This window comes from Mizuhopecten yessoensis, unplaced genomic scaffold (assembly GCF_002113885.1).
Source record: "Mizuhopecten yessoensis strain PY_sf001 unplaced genomic scaffold, ASM211388v2 scaffold10887, whole genome shotgun sequence".
NCBI classification, from domain to species: Eukaryota; Metazoa; Mollusca; class Bivalvia; order Pectinida; family Pectinidae; genus Mizuhopecten; species Mizuhopecten yessoensis.
The window spans coordinates 20000-39797 of record NW_018408771.1 but is presented as its reverse complement, the minus strand read 5'-3'; the positions used below and the strand labels follow the sequence as shown (position 1 = coordinate 39797).

The 19798-nt window shown below is 35.7% G+C and overlaps 2 protein-coding genes across 2 annotated transcripts in view; one reads left to right on the top strand and one right to left on the bottom strand.

Moving 5' to 3' along the window:
• Positions 1-4183, bottom strand: part of LOC110463316 (sorbitol dehydrogenase-like) — a 23088-nt gene extending 18905 nt beyond the window's left edge. Inside the window, exons 1-3 of the mRNA XM_021517822.1 lie at positions 4032-4183; positions 1246-1279; positions 546-710 (exon numbers count right to left, since the gene is read on the bottom strand). Of these exons, the coding sequence (XP_021373497.1) occupies positions 546-710; positions 1246-1279; positions 4032-4085 (253 nt within the window). The 5' untranslated portion in view covers positions 4086-4183. The remainder of the gene's footprint in view (positions 1-545; positions 711-1245; positions 1280-4031) is intronic.
• A 122-nt stretch (positions 4184-4305) lies between these two features.
• Positions 4306-18299, top strand: LOC110463315 (sorbitol dehydrogenase-like). The gene is made up of 10 exons (XM_021517821.1): positions 4306-4390; positions 5818-5952; positions 8101-8134; positions 8833-8997; positions 9907-10066; positions 10835-10953; positions 13060-13125; positions 13579-13754; positions 15569-15690; positions 17192-18299. Exons 2-10 carry the CDS (start codon positions 5899-5901, stop codon positions 17340-17342), a joined length of 1047 nt encoding a protein of 348 aa, XP_021373496.1. The 5' UTR covers positions 4306-4390; positions 5818-5898; the 3' UTR covers positions 17343-18299.
• Positions 18300-19798: the final 1499 nt, after the last annotated feature.

Here is a 19798-nt window from a genome sequence, read left to right as displayed (position 1 = left end):
GAGACGACATAACGATGGGAAAGACAACAACAAGAACTGAGGAGACGTCAGAACGATGGGAAAGACAACAAACGGAACTGAGGAGACGACATAACGATGGCAAAGACAACAACAGGAACTAAAGAGACGACAGAACGATGGGAAAGAAAACAACAGGAACTGAGGAGACGAAAGAACGATGGGAAAGACACCAAGAGGAACTGAAGAGACGAAAGAACCATGGGAAAGAAAACAACAGGAACTGAGGAGACGTCAGAACGATGGGAAAGACAACAACAGGAACTGTGGAAACGTCAGAACGATGGGAAAGACAACAACAGGAAATGAAGAGATAACAGAACGATGGGAAAGACAACAACTGTTTCTAGAGGAGAGGCATTCAGACAAAATCAAGTATAACAACTGAAAAGATGTTCAGAAATAAAATGGGGTGAAGGGATAAAAACAACGACAAACAAAAACAAAACAAAAACAAAAATCATTTCCGCGATGTCAATAGAGGTTATCACAAGAATGAGTGTTTATTCTATATTTATTTTACTAACCGACTTTCAGTGTTGTGACTCCATCTCCGAGCTTGCTGACCATTCCACTTCCTTCGTGTCCAAGTATCATAGGTTTCTTCACCACAAAGTCACCGATAAAGCCGTCTTGCCAGAAGTGGACATCTGACCCACAGATTCCGACCTGCTGCATACATAACTGGACCTCTGTAGGGAAACAACGTTTGACCTCATAAACCGACCATTAATATTCAACACCATATAGATTTACTGACGGATACCATTTTAATTTCAAGGGATGTTGTGAATACATTGATAATTTGAACATATGAAAATAGTCAGTCGACGAGTTGAAATATAACTGGTATTCATAAAAACATGTATTTTTGATATGGTTCTTTGATTGGTAAGTTTACCGTAAAAGGGGGATTAACACTTATATTTCACCAATAAAAATGTGATGGAACTAATTATTATCTAAAAAAAAGAACGAACAAAGATTCTTTTAGTTCGTTTGGACCGTTTGTCACCGAACATACGCAACGAGAGTAATATTTGGAACACTTCCCGACTATTCTAGCATGTATCCCGCCGAGTAGATAAACTTAATGTTTCGTGTAGTAAAAATTCTTCCTTTAATCGAATATAACCAATGATTAATTGAAATGACTAGTAATTCGGCATTTATTACAATTCGCCATTTTACTTCCTTTATTGCGAGTAAAAAGATGAAATCTCTCACCCCCGGGACCTGGTTCTGGGATAGGTTTATCTACCTGAAAACAAAACAAAATAGAATTAATTACCGTACAATGTTCATTGTCCACATTAACTAACTCTTAATTCATCCCCGTTGGTCAAGTTCTCCTTTAGAGAGCTCATGTTTGCATTACGACATATTCCAGGGTGTCGAAACATATGTATCTCGTGAACGGACCCCTTGTTTTTTGTACATGTTGTATTCTTTGGTTTTCTCATGTATCAAACGCTCGTGGTTGGCCATCTCATAGGTTCGAAACACTATCAACAGACCAATCGCAATGCTGATAGACATTGTCCTCTGAAGATCACCCCTGCAGGTCGGCGATTGAGAAAAGTATACACCTGCTGTTACCCATTGCATGTATCGTAAAAGGCGACTAATGTGGAACCCGCTACATAATTGTGGATTTGCTTTTGTACCCTCTATTTGGGGACGCGAAAGCGACCAAAATAAATCTGATGCACCAATTGCAATAATTAGGATCTTTATCTTTCTTCCTATTTCTATCTACCTTTTATTTCCTAGCGCCTCATTTGGCAAAACCTCGCTTCTGGCTTTGATGTTGAGCGTTCGACCAGGTGAGGAAGGCAATGGGTTCTGTTCCCAGGCCGGGACATACCAAAGTCCTTAAAAAATGGTAGTTGTTGTTCCCTGTTTAGCGTTCAGCATTTAGGGTATTGGCAACAACTGGTTCATCCGTTGTCGGTTTATTGTGACCGGGCGGAATGCTATGCTTGTTGCCTTAGGCGTGATATTATCATCAGATCCGCGCTATCACAAGGAGGCAAGCACACCAACAAATCCTGTCCATACATTACACACATGGAGGCACGTCCTTAAATGACTCTAGCTGTTAATAGGACGTCGCTGTATGAGTAGGTTTCCCCTGAGATCATGTTTATATAAAATTCCGTAACAAATCCATACTAGTCTACTTGTATCGCCCGCAAGGTACGAAGACTTCGAATTGAGCATAAGAATATATGAGGGAGCAGAGAAGATGAGTAAAACGGGAGCAGAAGCGTCGAATTTCGAACATGGAGGTACAGAAGGAAAATGATTTCCATATGAGCTGCCGCATAGATCATGCAGCGGGATACAGCAGGCCAAGTTGGAGTTCAAAACAGTTTTAGGAGTTAAGCAAATACCCTACATCACATAACGTATATAGAGTTGCGTTAATAGTAAAACATGGGGCCAAACAAGGACATTATAAAAGTATTGTTCCGCTGTATCAATGTGTACATCATGTATACAGCCGGATATTGAAGGAGACATTTATTTGCGCTCCATAAGTAAAACATGACCCGCTACGTTAGGTTGTATTAAACTGGATTATTTACATCATAAAGTACCAAGGCTAAGTGTTGTTAAAATACCTGTCACACGTTAAACGTGCCTCAAATTTATATAATAATTTTAAGTTAGTTTACTTAATTTCTGATCATATGTGATACAGCATATATCGTGAAACCTGTCTTAAGGAGAACCTGTGTTTAAAAGTCCACCTATCTACAGCTGCTATTTATCGCATATCTCTGATAGTGTTTTCTACATGTATCTATCAACAATTACGAAAGTACGTACATCCGCACACTATCGGCTTGAAGTCGGAACGATCTGCGCCAAATTTGGAAAAACCCCACCAGATAATGAAGTTGTACAGTAGATCACTGTTACGTTTATTATATTCGGGTCCAACAGGTTTTACTTGTGGGGGTTACAACATGGCTAGAATAGTAAGATTATGACCGACCCTGAGACAATCGTATCACTTCACCCTTGCATGCTCGAAAAAAAATAAAAGTTCAAAAGTTCAAAGTTCAAATATTTTTATTTTCGTGTCAAAAACATAGTATTCATAAAATCACAATGCATATACCCTTGAATATAAAATGTCTAGCCAAAATGACTTATTAGACACGTTATTAGAACAATAACACTATTTACTATCTTCAGACATGTACTGTTATTAACCAGTCTTTGTAAAAACAATTGTGCTTGATAAACTTTTTTTTTACTAGTAGCAGGACTATAATATGCATATATATAATACCATGTACACCAGAACGAGCGTAGTCGGACGCTTAAGTCTACATATCGGTCACTAGAATTTTTGATAGCCTCTGAACACAGGTGAGACGGCAGGTGAGTTTTCGACTCCCGAAAACGAGGGCAACGTACGCGCGTCTTGTGCTGACCTTAGGATTCGAAAGTGGCACCCTCGTTATTCCACATGTGTTGAACATGTGTCGAATTAAGCAGTTGGAGAATACATTCGTCACTGTCTCAAATTAATTAACGTATATTTTTTATTTTAATTTCATAAATGAAATATTAGTTTTGGGGGGGGGGGGAAATTAATTCGATAAATATACGGGTTACCAAATTTCATATTTCCATATTAAACACCTACATTTTAAGTAAATGTAAATATATTTTATCAAAAAAGATTATTGACAAACAGTCAAACAGATTTATTATTTTATTCTAATTTTCACGATAAGATTATTTATGCCTGTAACCTAGCTATTTCAAAATAAACACCGGTATATTAGCTGGTGAGAAAGGTGGAATGTTTGGTTTTATTTTGTTAAACGTCCTATTAACAGCTAAGGTCATTTAATGACGTAGGAGAATGTCGTTCAGTATGACACGTATGAACGACTGTAATGAAATGAGACTTGTCCTACTCGACACACTCAATGTTATTGTTCACCCTCTGTTTACTAACACATCCTACATCTGTTGATTGGATTACTTACCATCTGTATTTCACCTTTTTTGTAGAGAAGGACAGTTAAATTCTGGTCAGTCATGATGAACAGATTTCCCTTGCACAATGATTACCTATCAGTTGGTGTATTACTCCAAACATAACCTGGACAACACGACCTGGTGACGTGTTTGTTTTTAATGATATCCAATGACGTCGTTGGAGCCATATATATATGACAAGGATTTCTAAACGGTGCCAACAAAAAAAATCAAAATGTCAATACACAACGACCAAATTCAATCCGAAAAGACAACAACATCAAATAAGGAGAGACCATACGAATCAGATGAACAAAGAACAGACGAAAGCCATCAGTGAACCCTAAAAAACAGGTGCTACAAAAAGGTAAGCCTTGCTTGTGTCACATGTGGCAGCCGTCATAATGGCAAAGTCTCGGGACAAAATTGTTACATATTTTTTTGCAGTATTAGTCAACCTGTAACAAACGGACGGATGATCCAATATTATGTCAAACAATTTAAGGTATTTTAACTTTAAAACATAATGTTATATGATACTGGGGGAAAAATATGGATCAAAATATCATTAAAAAAAATCGGAGACTTATGTAGACATGAGTCCGCCTAAAGAAGCTTTTCGATCGTATTGCAGAGTTTTCTGCTCTTGTAAGCAGGTATTGATTGTAACGTCGTTTGTTTGTGAGAATAACGTCTTAAATTTTTGAGAAAACGACGTAATTTTCTCACACACACGACGTAATTTTCTTACACGAACAAATGACGTAACAATCAATACCTGCTCACAAGAGCAGATAACTCTGCAATACGAAAAGACGGAATTTAGTACTTGTTGTTTTATTATATATTTTCCATCGCAAAAACGTACGTGTGACTTTATTATCTCCTTACATGTACAAACACAATATATATATTATAAACTTTTGGCGTATATATGCTGTGGAGTTTGCTCCTATTCTGTTCAACATCTTTGCCAAATTCAGGTGAGGTTTCCAAGAGAATGGAAGTCGGCAATTGTTATACCAGTCTAAGTTAAAAGGGGGGAGGGGGTGTGTCATTACACCTCTGGTAACTATAGGCATGTTTCGTTTCCCTAACTTGCACCTGCTGCTGCTCTCTCTCTCTCTATCTCTCTCTCTCTCTCATAAAGGCACGTATATCAACTGATGTAAGAAAGCTAGAGTATATAATATGAAATGTTTGATTGCAATTATACCATATCTTGAATAAAAAGAAAATTACAAAAAAATAATAGTCTCTTCTCCAAATCTGAACGATTGCAAGTAACGGCTTCAGAGTTTTTAACTATTTTTCTCGTTCTTTTCAGTTGCAAGTTAGGGAAACGAAACATGCCTATAGTTACCAGAGGTGTAATGACACACCCCCTCCCCCCTTTTAACTTAGACTGGTATAACAATTGCCGACTTCCATTCTCTTGGAAACCCTCACCTGAATTTGGCAAAGATGTTGAACAGAATAGGAGCAAACTCCANTTACGGGTTCGAGCCTCAGCGAAGGCACAAGATGTATCTTAATCACTATTCCTCGTCCTACTACAGATGTTGGGATAACTTTGCTAACATGATATTTGTGCGTATCAATATATATACATAACTAAAACTTTCTCCGAAAAGTAATATCAGATGTAGACTAATGTATTTGTATGACAGATGTAAACAAATGCACGTGGTTTGTATGTAGGCATTCTCCAAACGTTTAATTTCAACGCGTGTTTAGTCCTTTGATTTCAAGCTTTAAAATGACACTGAGTAATTTGTTAACCTCAATTTGCAGAAGCAGGATCCGGAGTAGTGATTGTGCTAGCAAGTTGGCGTTGTGTTCGTATTCTTGCAGATTACATTTAACGAAATAATCATGACAGACACGAATTTAACTGCAATCCTCTACAAGAAAGGTGACATCAAACTGGTAAGTACGTAAATAATACCGAGAATCAATTGTGTGAGGGACACACGAAACGTTGCCCTACTTTTAACTTTAGGTCTACTACATTGTATATTAAATCGTCTGCCGGTCAGCCGGTCAGCCGGCCAATCCCAGGGACCACCAACAAGAAAGTTTCATATGTTGAAGCATTGACAAGGATGTGCAGGTATTAATATATATATGCAGAGATAGACACTCGACAGATGTATCTTTTTGTGAGATAAATTAAAACATGGTCAATACTATAAACTAATTGAGACATGATACTGATTCTAATTAGTTTACAGGTTTGAACTTTAGAATTTGAAACCAATTATTGATTATTAATTAAAGGCTAGTTTAAGCTACACAGTGAAATCTGTTCAATCCAACATCCTGTGGGATCTAGCAAATCAATCAGATTATACAGGTTGTCAGAATACTAAGGTTATATGTTTGTAGTTGTTTATAAGGAATAAAATAACATGTATGTCAAGTATGACAGGGCGTTAATATTATAGATACTCATGCAAATTACACTGTATACAGTATTACTATGACTAGAATCACACAAGCATGATAAGTGATTGGAATGTTTTTCACTACTTACATTTGTAAGAAATAATATTTATTGAAGTATTAATTTTTGTTCATAAATATTATTGTATATATATTTGAAATACAAAATTGGTTGATCATAATATATGACCTGAATATTGTTAATTCTAAGGGCAGATGAAATTACTTCCCGAAATTATGTAATTTATACTGAACATTGTTATGAAAGCCAGCTGTTGGCTGTAAGCAGACACTTTTCCTGCCTTGAGTATTAAGGAAGGCTTATAATTATGTTGTGTATGAGGATGTCTTGGTCACCTTTATTGACCCAGAGATAAAGTAAGCATTATCTCTGTTGATAGTGTCTCCTTGCCAGATAAGTTATCTTAAGTTTGACCTTGGCCTTATAAGTTAAGATAGTATAGTTGTACTAGAGTAAGGGACCAATCTGTATGTCGGCCAAACGCTTTAATTTACTGTTTATGATTGATGTTCCAGCTCAGAGCTGGGAGAACAAACATTCCCCTATCTCTTATAATCTGTCCTTGATCTTGAAAAGGTATGACTGTCTGAGAATGTTCATGCATGATGTGCATTTAACTCATTCACCCCTGAAGACACAATTGAACTCTTCCTATTCATAGGTTGGAATAGTTCATTATGAAATTTCAGGGGTTAATGGTTAAAAACCTTTGTTATAGATAGACAAAAGTCGTTACAATGATAAAGTGGGTTCATTTACAGTTTCAAGGGATTCCGTAATATACCTACAGTATATAGTGATATGATCCTAAAAAAAATCACTGAATTACTAAAACTGCTAGATTCCCCAAAAATGAAAATGGATCCTAGGTTAGTATATATTATACATGTTTCATGTGATATATATGATTATATGATACATTGTGTATCAGAAATACATCTGCCCATATAAGGTTTTATATTTCAATAAGTTTAAGTTGAATTAAATACATACAGTAGTATCATATATATATACATCACTTAAAATTAAATGATCCACATATTATTATTAGATAAACTTAATACCTTAATACCACATGAAGAGTGCTTGATAAGAAACTACCACATTAAACCGACTGACAAAATGCAGTCTATGACACAACTTATAATGAACACATATAAAACGATGTTCAGTAGCATCATTTTATGATATTGTATTTCTACTATACTGTCGAATGAACTAGGTAAATTGACAAAAATGGCATGCCGAAAGTTTGATGAGTTGTTAAAATTCATTTCAATATTTAAAAAATTTAATTTCAGACTTATTAAAAATGTAGCTTTCATCCTGCTGAAGATATACACAAATGTTTTTAATATTTTGATTATCTAAGCCCATAGTGTAGTTGTACTTTTGGTCCACCAAAGTCCTGACTCTCTACCTATTTCCTAATAACCAGCACAATATCAATATATCACACTCAAATAACAGTTACGGCACTGAAAACAATTGTCAGATCATTTTTTTGATGAATTACGCTTGGCACTGTATCAAAATAAAGGAGGAATGCTTCAAAAACAAAAACATTCAAAACTGTAGTAACCAATGATAATGTTAACTTTTATTTCCAGGAGGACAAACCAATCCCAGAACCTGGTCCAGGGGGTGAGATATTTTTTCACAATTTTCATATCAAACAATGCCAATTTTCAGAGTCATTTCATATCGACTTTGTTTCATCAGATCTACATACAAAACTGAAATTCACATCGTTTGGAAACGAAAAAAATCAGTCATAAATATGCTTGTAGAAAATGGGATTCAATGTTTTAATGTTTTCCATCTTGTGTGAACCCCACATATACATGCCAACATGTATATGCTGCCCATGTCAGAATTGACTGTCTTGCCCTACATACAGCTCAGATCAATCTACATTTTGATGTTGTCTATACATGTATGTATAACCTGCTTCTCTTCACAATCATAAAGGACAACCTATATGTATACCTCATCAAAGAGTTCACCCTCTGCCCGCAACATGCACATACATACACAGGTCAAACAGTGTATGCCCCACGACGCACAGACAGGATTTAAACGTATATATTCCCTTCTTCAAAAACTTCAAACTATGTATGCCCCCCTAGACAGAGATAGATATTATGTCCCGCCCCCCAAAAAACAAATAAAAAACAAAAACAAAAAAACCTGTTCAGTCTTTGTATGCCCCCTTCCCCCAGACAGAAATCAAACTTGATGTGCCCTCCCTCAAAACTAACAGTTCAGACTGTGAATGCCCACTTCTTTCTCCCACTCCCTTTCACACAGATGTAGAGAGGTCAAACCTTGTTTCCCTACAGAGGTCCAGTTATGTATGCAGCAGGTCGGAATCTGTGGGTCAGATGTCCACTACTGGCAGCATGGTTCGATTGGTGACTTTGTGGTCAAGGCACCGATGATCCTCGGACACGAAGCCAGCGCTTTGGTCAGCAAGCTTGGAGAGGGAGTGACAACACTAAAAGTTGGTTAGTAAAAAATCTATGTGTTAATTAATGTATATCTGTTTATAACTTTCTGTTCTTTTCAATCTGCGGGAAAGTAAGAGCCAATTGCATTAATTACCTAGAAATGAAAACAAAAAATAACATACCATTATCAGATGGTGTGCTATTCAAATCACTTGTCATCTGTCCTTAACCCTTTCACCCCTATGTGACTTTAGTAGACATTACCATGCATTGCTATGGATGAGTCCATTATGGTCTTCAGTGGTTATTATGGTTATCATTATTTTCTCAAGAAGAACTGATCATGAGTGGATCTTTCTCAAGTTTCATACAAAAGATTATCTTTCTAAGACTGATTGGTAAAACAAGATGGTTGTCAGACAGCCTTTTTGGATTTTGACAGTTCTAGCCTGTTATAAGTATCTTTGATAAAACGCATCTTGGACTCTAAGAGTTCAAATCAAACGTTACCACAGAATACATCTACAGTACTGCTGATAAGGCTATCATTCCAAAAGATACTTGTAAGAGAAAAGAAGCGAAAAGATCAAACTTACATAGAACTAATGAAGATCTTACAATGGTGGGCTCCAAGATCCCTTTGGGATCTCTTGTTGATTAGTTTGAAAATCAACTCTTTTTGACGTTTATTTGAGATTGGTGATATCACCTGGTAAGGTTAAAGAGGTGTCTCTGTAACAGTATTGCCATTTTATCCTCATTGTAACAAACGTCATGTCATATTGGTTATGACATCACAAAATGATTCCAGAGATCAGAATAAAATACATTTGCAGAAAGAGAGATACATTTTTTGGATGATTACTAACTATGCATCAAAATAAACACATGTGTGATTTCTATTTGGTAGGTGACAGGGTTGCTATAGAACCTGTTATAACATGTCCTGTTGTTTCTATGTTGTAGGTGACAGGGTTGCTATAGAACCTGGTGTGCCATGTCGTACATGTCATTACTGTAAATCCGGTCGCTATAACCTTTGTGCTGACATGAAGTTTTGTGCCACGCCACCTTACGATGGTAACCTGTCCCGTTTCTATGTCCATGCAGCTGATTTTTGCTTCAAGTAAGAAATTAAAAACATTTTTGTTATCTTATAATATATTTGCTATCATCAAAACATTTATTATGATGAAAATGGTCAAATGCTCATCTTGTCTCGTCATGCTGCCGTTGTCTGCTAAATCTGCCTTCAGTCTGGTGAATTTGCTGAAATTTGACCAGGTGATCACCCACGAGATACCTCCTTTAACTCCATACCTCATGGTTAAAGTAGTTCAAAATCAGGTCACAACAAGGTCAAACAAAGGGCTAAATGTCAAATTACAAACTCCGTAAGAACAAAATGTTCCATTGTTGAAAATAGATTGAAGAAGCTACAATTTCCAGGGAATAAAAAGCACAATGAAAGTATTTCTAGCAATTTTATTTGTGTCGTCTATGTCTTTCCTCCACCACCAAAACTTGACATGCCTTTAAATGACCATAGCTGTGAATAGGTCATACAATACAAGCAAAAGAAACAAATCCCATACCTACTGTTTTTCTACCAGTGGTACCTGCATGACCTTATTCTGTTGATGAGGCTGTATTTAACAAACAAGAAAATATACCCCTCTGTCTTGATCACATACAAGAAACCATAGATGTAAGGTTTGAGTTAAATATATGTACTGAATAATTCAAAGGCGTTAAATTTGAAAAAAACCCAATATATATATATATGAGAGATAAAACAATTACGTCTGATCAGAAGTATAATTATTTTGACCACTTGTAACTGTGGGATTGGTATGTTTTTGAAAATTAGTATTATGATTCTATATGTTTTCAGATTACCAGACAATGTAAGTTTTGAAGAGGGAGCCCTGTTGGAGCCACTTTCTGTGGGGGTTCATGCCTGTAACAGAGGCGGAGTTACTCTGGGGAGCAGGGTACTCATCTGTGGAGCAGGTGAGTTAATTAAGATTGCCTCTTATACATAGTACCTAGTATATAGTGGTTGTCTCCCTTATACATAGTACTTTGTATATGGTGGTTGTCTCCCTTATACATAGTACTTTGTATATAGTGGTTGTCTCCCTTATACATAGTACTTTATATATCGTGGTTGTCTCCCTTATACATAGTACCTAGTATAGAGTGGTTGTCTCCCTTATACATAGTACCAAGTATATTGTGGTTGTCTCCCTTATACATAGTAGTTTGTATATAGTGGTTGTCTCCCTTATACATAGTACTTTGTATATAGTGGTTGTCTCCCTTATACATAGTACTTTGTATATCGTGGTTGTCTCCCTTATACATAGTACTTTGTATATGGTGGTTGTCTCCCTTATACATAGTACTTTGTATATGGTGGTTGTCTCCCTTATACATAGTACTTTGTATATAGTGGTTGTCTCCCTTATACATAGTACTTTGTATATCGTGGTTGTCTCCCTTATACATAGTACTTTGTATATGGTGGTTGTCTCCCTTATACATAGTACTTTGTATATGGTGGTTGTCTCCCTTATACATAGTACTTTGTATATAGTGGTTGTCTCCCTTATACATAGTACTTTGTATATCGTGGTTGTCTCCCTTATACATAGTACTTTGTATATAATGGTTGTCTCCCTTATACATAGTACCAAGTATATTGTGGTTGTCTCCCTTATACATAGTACTTTGTTTATTGTGGTTCTCTCCCTTATACATAGTACTTTGTATATAGTGGTTGTCTCCCTTATTCATAGAACTTTGTATATCGTGGTTGTCGCCCTTATACATAGTACTTTGTTTATTGTGGTTGTCTCCCTTATACATAGTAGTTTGTATATGGTGGTTGTCTCCCTTATACATAGTAGTTTGTATATGGTGGTTGTCTCCCTTATACATAGTAGTTTGTATATAGTGGTTGTCTCCCTTATACATAGTACTTTGTATATAGTGATTGTCTCCCTTCTACATAGAACTTAGTATATTGTGGTTGTCTCCCTTATAAATAGTACCTAGTATATTGACGTTGTCTCCCTTACACAGTGAATGGGGTATGTCTGGGGCCACTACATTTATCGTGATCCAAACGTTTATGAAAAAAAGTCGAACCTAGTAATCTGATGCTGCTTTCAGACGAGCCTTGACAAAGCTTTAAAAGGCTTGTATAAAGATTTGCAGGCCTTCTAGGATTTAAACCAGAAAATGCTACATTTAAAAACAGATAAACCGGGTTTTTTTGCAGACTGGCCCTGGGTAGTTCCCCATCATTTGTGCAACCTAGACATTTGAATTGTCTCTGTTTTCTGTGTTTCTCTGTTTTCAGTGTGTCTCCCCCGGTGATCAAACCTGCTCCGACCCCGAGTTCCCTATCAAACTCCTACCTGATTATGCTCAAGCATGAGGAAATTTTCCTTTAGCTCAATCAGTTGAGTGGCTGACAGGAAAGCTGGTTTGAGCCAATCCTCGATACTCCAGGGGTTCCGCTCACTTTCGCTCTCTGCACCCTTTGAATACATCATAGCAAAATTGAAGGCTCTGTGTGTGCCACATTGTTGTTGAGACAAGAAGACGATGCGGTCGCATAGTCATAAAATTGAACGCATCAGCTTAGCAATTGGTCAGGTTTTTTCACCTAAGACCAATGAAATAGCTATCCCTGTGCCTTCCATTTTGCTTTGACATATTCCAGGTGTGCAGAGACCAAAAGTCAGCGGAACCCCTTGAGTATCGAGGATAGTTTGATCCCTGATGGGAACACACTACTCTCTCTCCCCTGTTATATGTTGCTTGGCTATATTCTTCTAATACCCCTATACAGTCAATTGATGTATAAAATGGATGTTATTTTTTCCATCTTTTTTGAGATATATTTGTTGATATATTTTTCCAAAGTAAGTCATGACTAAACATTTGTAAGAGAAAAATGACTGGAGCTTGATTCATGGTTGAAGAATATCACTTAATCTCTTTGATAAAATTTCACAGTAAGAAACTTGTCTGATTAAATGTTGACACTTATAACTGCATCAGAAGAAGAAGGATAGTGAGATTACTTATATATACTTCTGTTTCTAGGTCCGATCGGGTTGGTCAATCTCCTCACAGCTAGAGCAAATGGTGCTTCAGAAGTGTGCATTACAGGTAAGGGGAGACTACTCCAAGATGAACAGTGAATTTTTAGACAAGAAATAGGATTTCTATTTATATGATGGTATAGAGAAATAGTTCATCTGTAACACCATTGTTACGCCATGTCTAAATGTTTTTAATATAAAGATAATTTTCAGCTTTGAAATGTCTTTTATAAACAGATAATAAATCATTGATTTTAAAAGTGATAAATGGGTGGATTTTGTTAAGTGTCGGTCACTAATGTGTTAACATGGAGAGGCTGGTGTGCAGTGCTTGCTCTTTATCTTCAGTATTTATTGATGAATTAACTGCTCACTTGTTACGTGATGCGTATTATAAAATTGCATTTTTTTTCTTCATTTTTTCACTATCTTGGAAAACGTCAAACAAGTTTTTCTATGTTTATTAAGGGAAAAAACTTTTAACCATGAAATGTTTTTAAGTTTACAAATCTATTTACAGATATTGATGAATCACGATTGGAAGTCGCTAAAACATTGGGTGCTACCTACACCCTTAAGGTGACGAGTCGTGACCCCCAGGAAGTCGCTAAGCAGGTTGAGAATATAATGGGGGACAAGGCTGAGATCACCATTGAGTGTAGTGGGGCCACACCAAGTATACAGACAGCAATATATGTATGTATTTAGAGTTATCTCCTCTTAGAGCCTAAGAGTACCTTAGAGACAGCTCATAGTACAAATGTATGTAGAAAGAGTTATTTCCCTTTAGATTACTCTTCATACAGCTATTTATATTGAGTTACTTAAACCCTTACACTACCAAACAGACAGCTCAAAGTATATATTTATATATATATACAATTATTTTCTCTTAGATATCTTACAGACAGCTATGTATGGAGACAGACCTCTGCCATATGGTTTCTTTGAAGACACCTTACAGTGTTATATCCCCTTAAATTTCCATATAGATAGCTATGTATATATATTGTTATCTCCCCTAAGATTACTTAACATATAGCTACAGTTTATATATGTTTACAGGTAGGGTAACCTCCCAAGAAATAACCATTGAATGTAGCATTGCCACCTAGAGTAGATAGACTGTTATAGCATGTAGAGTGTTCTGAAAAATCAAAGTATTTTCAATAAGATTCATCAATTTGGAAATATGTGATATCAAAGTTTTACTTTCTACACAAACAATGTATGTATTAAACGTGTCACAACATTTCAAGACAGACTGGTCTCTTTGGCAAGCTATGACTGAGTGTCAATACAATAAATCGGCATTAACAGATCATGCTTACACCCAAAATCATATCGCTGAATGGGACAATGCCAAGATATTTGAAAGGAAACAACACACAAAAACAAGACAAATCAAAGAAGCAATCAAAATCAGGAAAACTCAGAACTAATAGAATCTTCCCCTACCTTGAGGGTGTAACAGAGAAATTTCCAACCCTCTGGGTGATTTTTGTGGTTGTCTCACAGCTGAGGGTGAGACAACCAAAAAAATCACCCAGAGGCTTGGAGATTTCTCTGTTACACCCTCTAGGTATGTAGGGGATGATTATTTTTCTCCCATCCTATCATTTCAGTCAGCTCCACCGACATTAGTCTGCCATGTTTGTAAACAAAAAAACACATGTGGGGTATGCATATTGTCATTCACTTTTGATGACGTCATAATTACCGATGACGAATTTTAATGACGTCACGATTGAACACGTTCTAATCGGCACGAGGCTATCTCCCCCTAGGGGGTGACAAGCTGATCTTTCTCAGCTAAAATGGGAGACACACTTGTGAAAGGTGGGAGAAATGAACATCATCGATTGGGACAGTGCCAAGATATTTGAAAGGGAACAACACACAAAAACGAGACAAATCAAAGAAGCAATCAAAATCAGGAAAACTCAGAACATGAACAGAGACAAGGGGGGACACCAGCTGAGTTATCTGTGTGACCCGATACTGACATAACAGGATAGGACATACCCGTAAACTATTTCATACAGTGTGTATACGCTCTCTATCGATAGGCGAAACTTCTCGGGTCGAGTGACAGAAAAATATACAATTTCGTCACATCATTGTACAGGTGAAAAATACAAATCGCTCACTCAGTCAGAGCTTGACAAAGTGACCAGTCGGTTTTGAAACGTTGCGACACATTTAATACGTACATTGTTTGTGTAGAAAGTAAAATTTTGATATCTAAGTATTTGTTCAAGCTTAAGTCTCGTACCACCTCATCTACTCCATCTAATAAAAAGTAGCTGATTTATGTAGACTTTGATCAGTGTTATTTATGTAGTGTTAGACACAGGATGATCACCTGTCTTCCATGTAGTTCAAGAAACACAGACATATTGACAGTAATGATACTAGGCCAAAACCTCAAACAGTGATGTATGCTTAAATAATTATGGTAAATCGAATGTCTATATTTTTAATCATTTGGTGGCATTTTTGTTACCAAGGCAACCCAGTCCGGTGGCTGTGTGGTGTTGGTGGGGCTTGGCCAGGCTGACGTAACCATGCCGATTGTCAACGCTTCTGTAAGAGAGGTGGACATCAGAGGAATCTTCAGATACGTCAACTGGTATAATATATGTTTATTGATAATTACAAGATATATCAAGTGTATGATGGTTATTCATACAAATTGATAAATTTATCCTGGATTCCCATACAGCTCTTTCAATATTTTTCATACTCTAAAATATAAATTTGAAATTTTGTTAACGCTGCAGAAACATTTTGAAGACTGTTTTGTGATCTTACAATTGAAAGACTGAAGAGTTAGTATGACTGTATTAAAAATTTAAAGTTTGTAAATGACTAGTGCAGGGACACAAGGTCATGATAATGTAGAAAAAACATCATTCGGATTCCACAAAACTGTACCATGTAAATTTCATTTTGACAATTGTGGATGTTTATGGAGGACAAGAGAAGAATGCATGTAAAAAAAATCATGATATTTTTGCTTGTTCAGTCATTGTTCCCTTCGTTATGGGAGTTGTTTCCCCTTCATCATATGTCAAGCCATAGCTCCGTTTACCACACATTGTCAGGCACCCATGTACTGCAAATTAAATGAATTCTGTTAATTCTGTGATAGATGGTGTTTTGGACACAATGTTTGTATTATATGCGGAATGATTTAAATTTTTTCTTGGTAGTATCCTTGAAAGTAATTATAAAGCCAAAACAATTATGAGAATTGACCTCATGAAATGAGGTCATGATTAAGGATGCTCAAGTCAGTCATTGTTACTGTATATTTCCATTTCCATTGAAAGTTCCTCTATAAGTTTTACCAGAAGAAAATGTGCTCATAGGGCTATAAATGCAATTTAATCAATTTCATTTTGAAGCGTCCCTCCCCCATCGAATAATATAATACAGCCATTATAAGCAAACATTTTGGTTGTACGTTAGGCTGTTCAAGGAATCTTGTTTGTGCCGACAGGAGACATGTTGATATCGAAAATAGAAGGGGAATGTCTTTATTAGATCAACAGTAATGATGAAATTTAGAATTTAAATAAACATATTAAACTAAATATTTCAATGTTTATGCCAGTATGAATAAAAATCGGTTACATACATATTCATAATAGCAGGCTTCATGGAATATGTATGTAACCAATTTGGGTTATCCCTGGCATACACATTGGAACATGCCATTCAGTTGTTATATATAGATATTATATAGCAATGAATCTCTGTTTACATGGAGGCATTCATATGTTACAGATTGTTTCTAATTAAATGAAATAACCCTTGCATAAAAAGTGATTAATTTGAATATTTTCATTTTAATGATTTTTATATTGGTTTTTTAAGCAGACTTGTATTCTTTATACAAATAAATGCTATCAAAATAAATATTACAGTAATATTTCAATGGTGTGTGGACACAGTTGATACTTCATGGCCTTGGGAAAAATAACAGCAAAAATATAACACATTTTGAGAAGGTACATATGATTATGACCTCTGTTACACATGTATTTTATAGAAGTTTGTGTTTTGGAATTTCCATTGATGTATGTTTGCACATACATACTATTTTTATTCTGCCCTTTTCTTTCTAGCTACCCAACTGCGTTAGCCATGGTGGCTTCTGGGAAAGTTGACGTCAAGCCTCTGATAACACACAGATTTTCATTGGAGGATTCCATCAAGGCCTTCGAGACGACCTTGAGAGGTGAAGGAATCAAGGTCATGATCAAGTGTGCTCGATAGGTTGGATAGAGATTTTGATTTATCACATAATGTACTTTGTTATCCAGTGAATATACCCATGTCATATATTTTTGCATATTGACCCATTTAATATGACTTATCAGCCCTGTGATTGGTTGTAAGTTTCAATTGTTTCTATTGTGACGTCAAGCCTAGGACAAGTACATGACGTCACATATTTGCGCACTGGAGTCAAAATGGCGGCTTTTTACATTTCAGGGTTACATGAAAATTGTCTGATTATGTGATTAAGAGGATCTTACACTCCTTTTCATTTCATATGAAATTTATGAAACTTGTCACAAATTTTTCATTTTAGCTCAACAGAGGCTCGCTAAATTGAAAAATCTTAGTCTCGTTTCATAAATGTCATATGATATTGAAACTCATGTAAGATCCTTTATGAATGCTATAATCTTTTAACCAAATTGGTATGGTTTGTATTGTGTAAGTGTAAATGAAATGTTGTCAGAACAAGTTTTACAGGGTAATGCTGCTCACTGATTCTTCAGTGTAATCGATATTGAGATTTTTTTTTTTACCGTATTTGTTTAAAAAAAAGGCTGAGCACTATTATTTGTATAGAGGAGTCACAAACCAAATCAGAGCTAAGGGGTATTTACAACTTTATTGCATTTAATTACATTGGATTGTCTCTTTAACTAAGTCATGATTTAGAATTTTGAAATGTTTATGGGATAAAGTCTGGTACTGACAATACTACTTTCACAAAATTTACATAAGAATGACAAAAACTTTAATTTGGTATTAGATGTAAACAATTATGCCAACAAAACATTGTTGTGTTTGAACTTTCTTCTCTAATGTTCATTACATGGATAGCAACTACCGTAAATGTTAAATACACGTAGTTGAAAAAGTGTCAAAAAACATAAATATTACTAAATAGGCAGCAACTTTGATGTGAGGGGTTGTGTAAACTCTTATAACTTTTTTTAAATATTTTTTTCATTCAAACATAGAACAAAAAAGAATACTTCAGGAAGCATCTGTAAAATGTCCCATACAAACTTTTATGTTGACAAGAACAAAATTCAAAAGATTAAAACACCTGAAACACATATCTTCCTAATTTGGCCTTTCACATTTAAACATGTTATACTACTTTTCACATACAGTGAGACATCCTGAGTATATAATTGCAATCGTTATAAAACAGTGCATTTATTATCATAATCCTGTATGGATAAAATTTATCACCACAGTTCATTTCATGCATCTTGGATTTGAATTAAAATTAACTTTTCATTCTTTACATTTTTTAAACTCAAATATTCCATTACTGTAACTATGACTTCTTTAAACCGCTACCTATATTGTGTACCTATATTTTTGTTGATAGGCTGTAGATGTGATGATATAGAAAATGAGTGATTTAACATGTACTAGTCAAATGATTTTATAATCAATTATTTCTGTGTACCAAACCTTCACTCAGTACACATGTACTGTGGAATCTGTATAAACCAAGGCTACTTACTGTACATATAATGTTTGTTCAACATTAAAAGTTTTTCAGAATATGCAAGTTCAAATTACATAAAAGAAAATCGTGTATTGTGCAACCTAGTTCAGAGTCCAGATTATACAGGTTTTCATCTCAGACTTATGGCACGTGACTGTATAAAAGTTAAGCCTACAATAGGTATATGTCTGGTTTATACACGTTGGTTGATTATATATATATAATAAAATTACATAATTGATGCCATCAGTAAATGATATATATCCTATTTGATAATCAGAAATAAAAGTGATATTGTTATCAAACAGGGAGATATTGTTTTTTATTAGCCTACCCAAAGGGCCAAGTGAGTTGAAGCAGTGATGAGTGACATGGTCTATGGTCGTTTGTCTGGTGTCAACGTTTTCCTTCATACGACTTCTTTTTGATAACCAAAAGGCCAATGTTGAATATATATTTGGCCAGTAGTAGATGTATGTTGGGGAAACAGTGCTGTCAACCTGTTTTTAAATGAATGACCTTTACCCATATTCAAGGTCACATAGGTCAAATTTGTTGCAAAACTTCGAACGACTTTTTCTGAATATCCAAAAAACCTAGGGTGATGATATTTGGCAAGTAATATGCCTGAATGAAGGCGGCTATCACGTTTGTTCAGGAGAATGACCGTCAACCATATTCAAGGTCGCAGGGGTCAAATTTGTTTAAAGCTTCAAAAGAATGTGTTGAAAATTCTTATCTTCTGAACAACTAGAAGGCCAAAGATCGCTGGTGGTATTTGGCCTGTAGCATCATGACATAAAGTGCTATCAATTTGGTTTAAATGAATGTCTTTGACCGATTTTCAAGGTCAATATAAACTAGAGGCCTAAGGTAGTGGTATTTGGCAATTAGCATGCTAGGATGAAGGGTTATGATTCCTGGAAATGAATTACAAAATGTACCTTTACCGACCTTCAACGTCTCGAAA

Bases quoted from the DNA above. Each gene is read 5' to 3' on its own strand.
- LOC110463315 (XM_021517821.1), top strand. From the start codon at position 5,899: ATGACAGACACGAATTTAACTGCAATCCTCTACAAGAAAGGTGACATC. The intron at 5,953-8,100 runs GTAAGTACGTAA...TTTTATTTCCAG, and splicing joins AGAAAGGTGACATCAAACTG to GAGGACAAACCAATCCCAGA. The intron at 15,691-17,191 runs GTATAATATATG...TTTTCTTTCTAG, and splicing joins ATCTTCAGATACGTCAACTG to CTACCCAACTGCGTTAGCCA.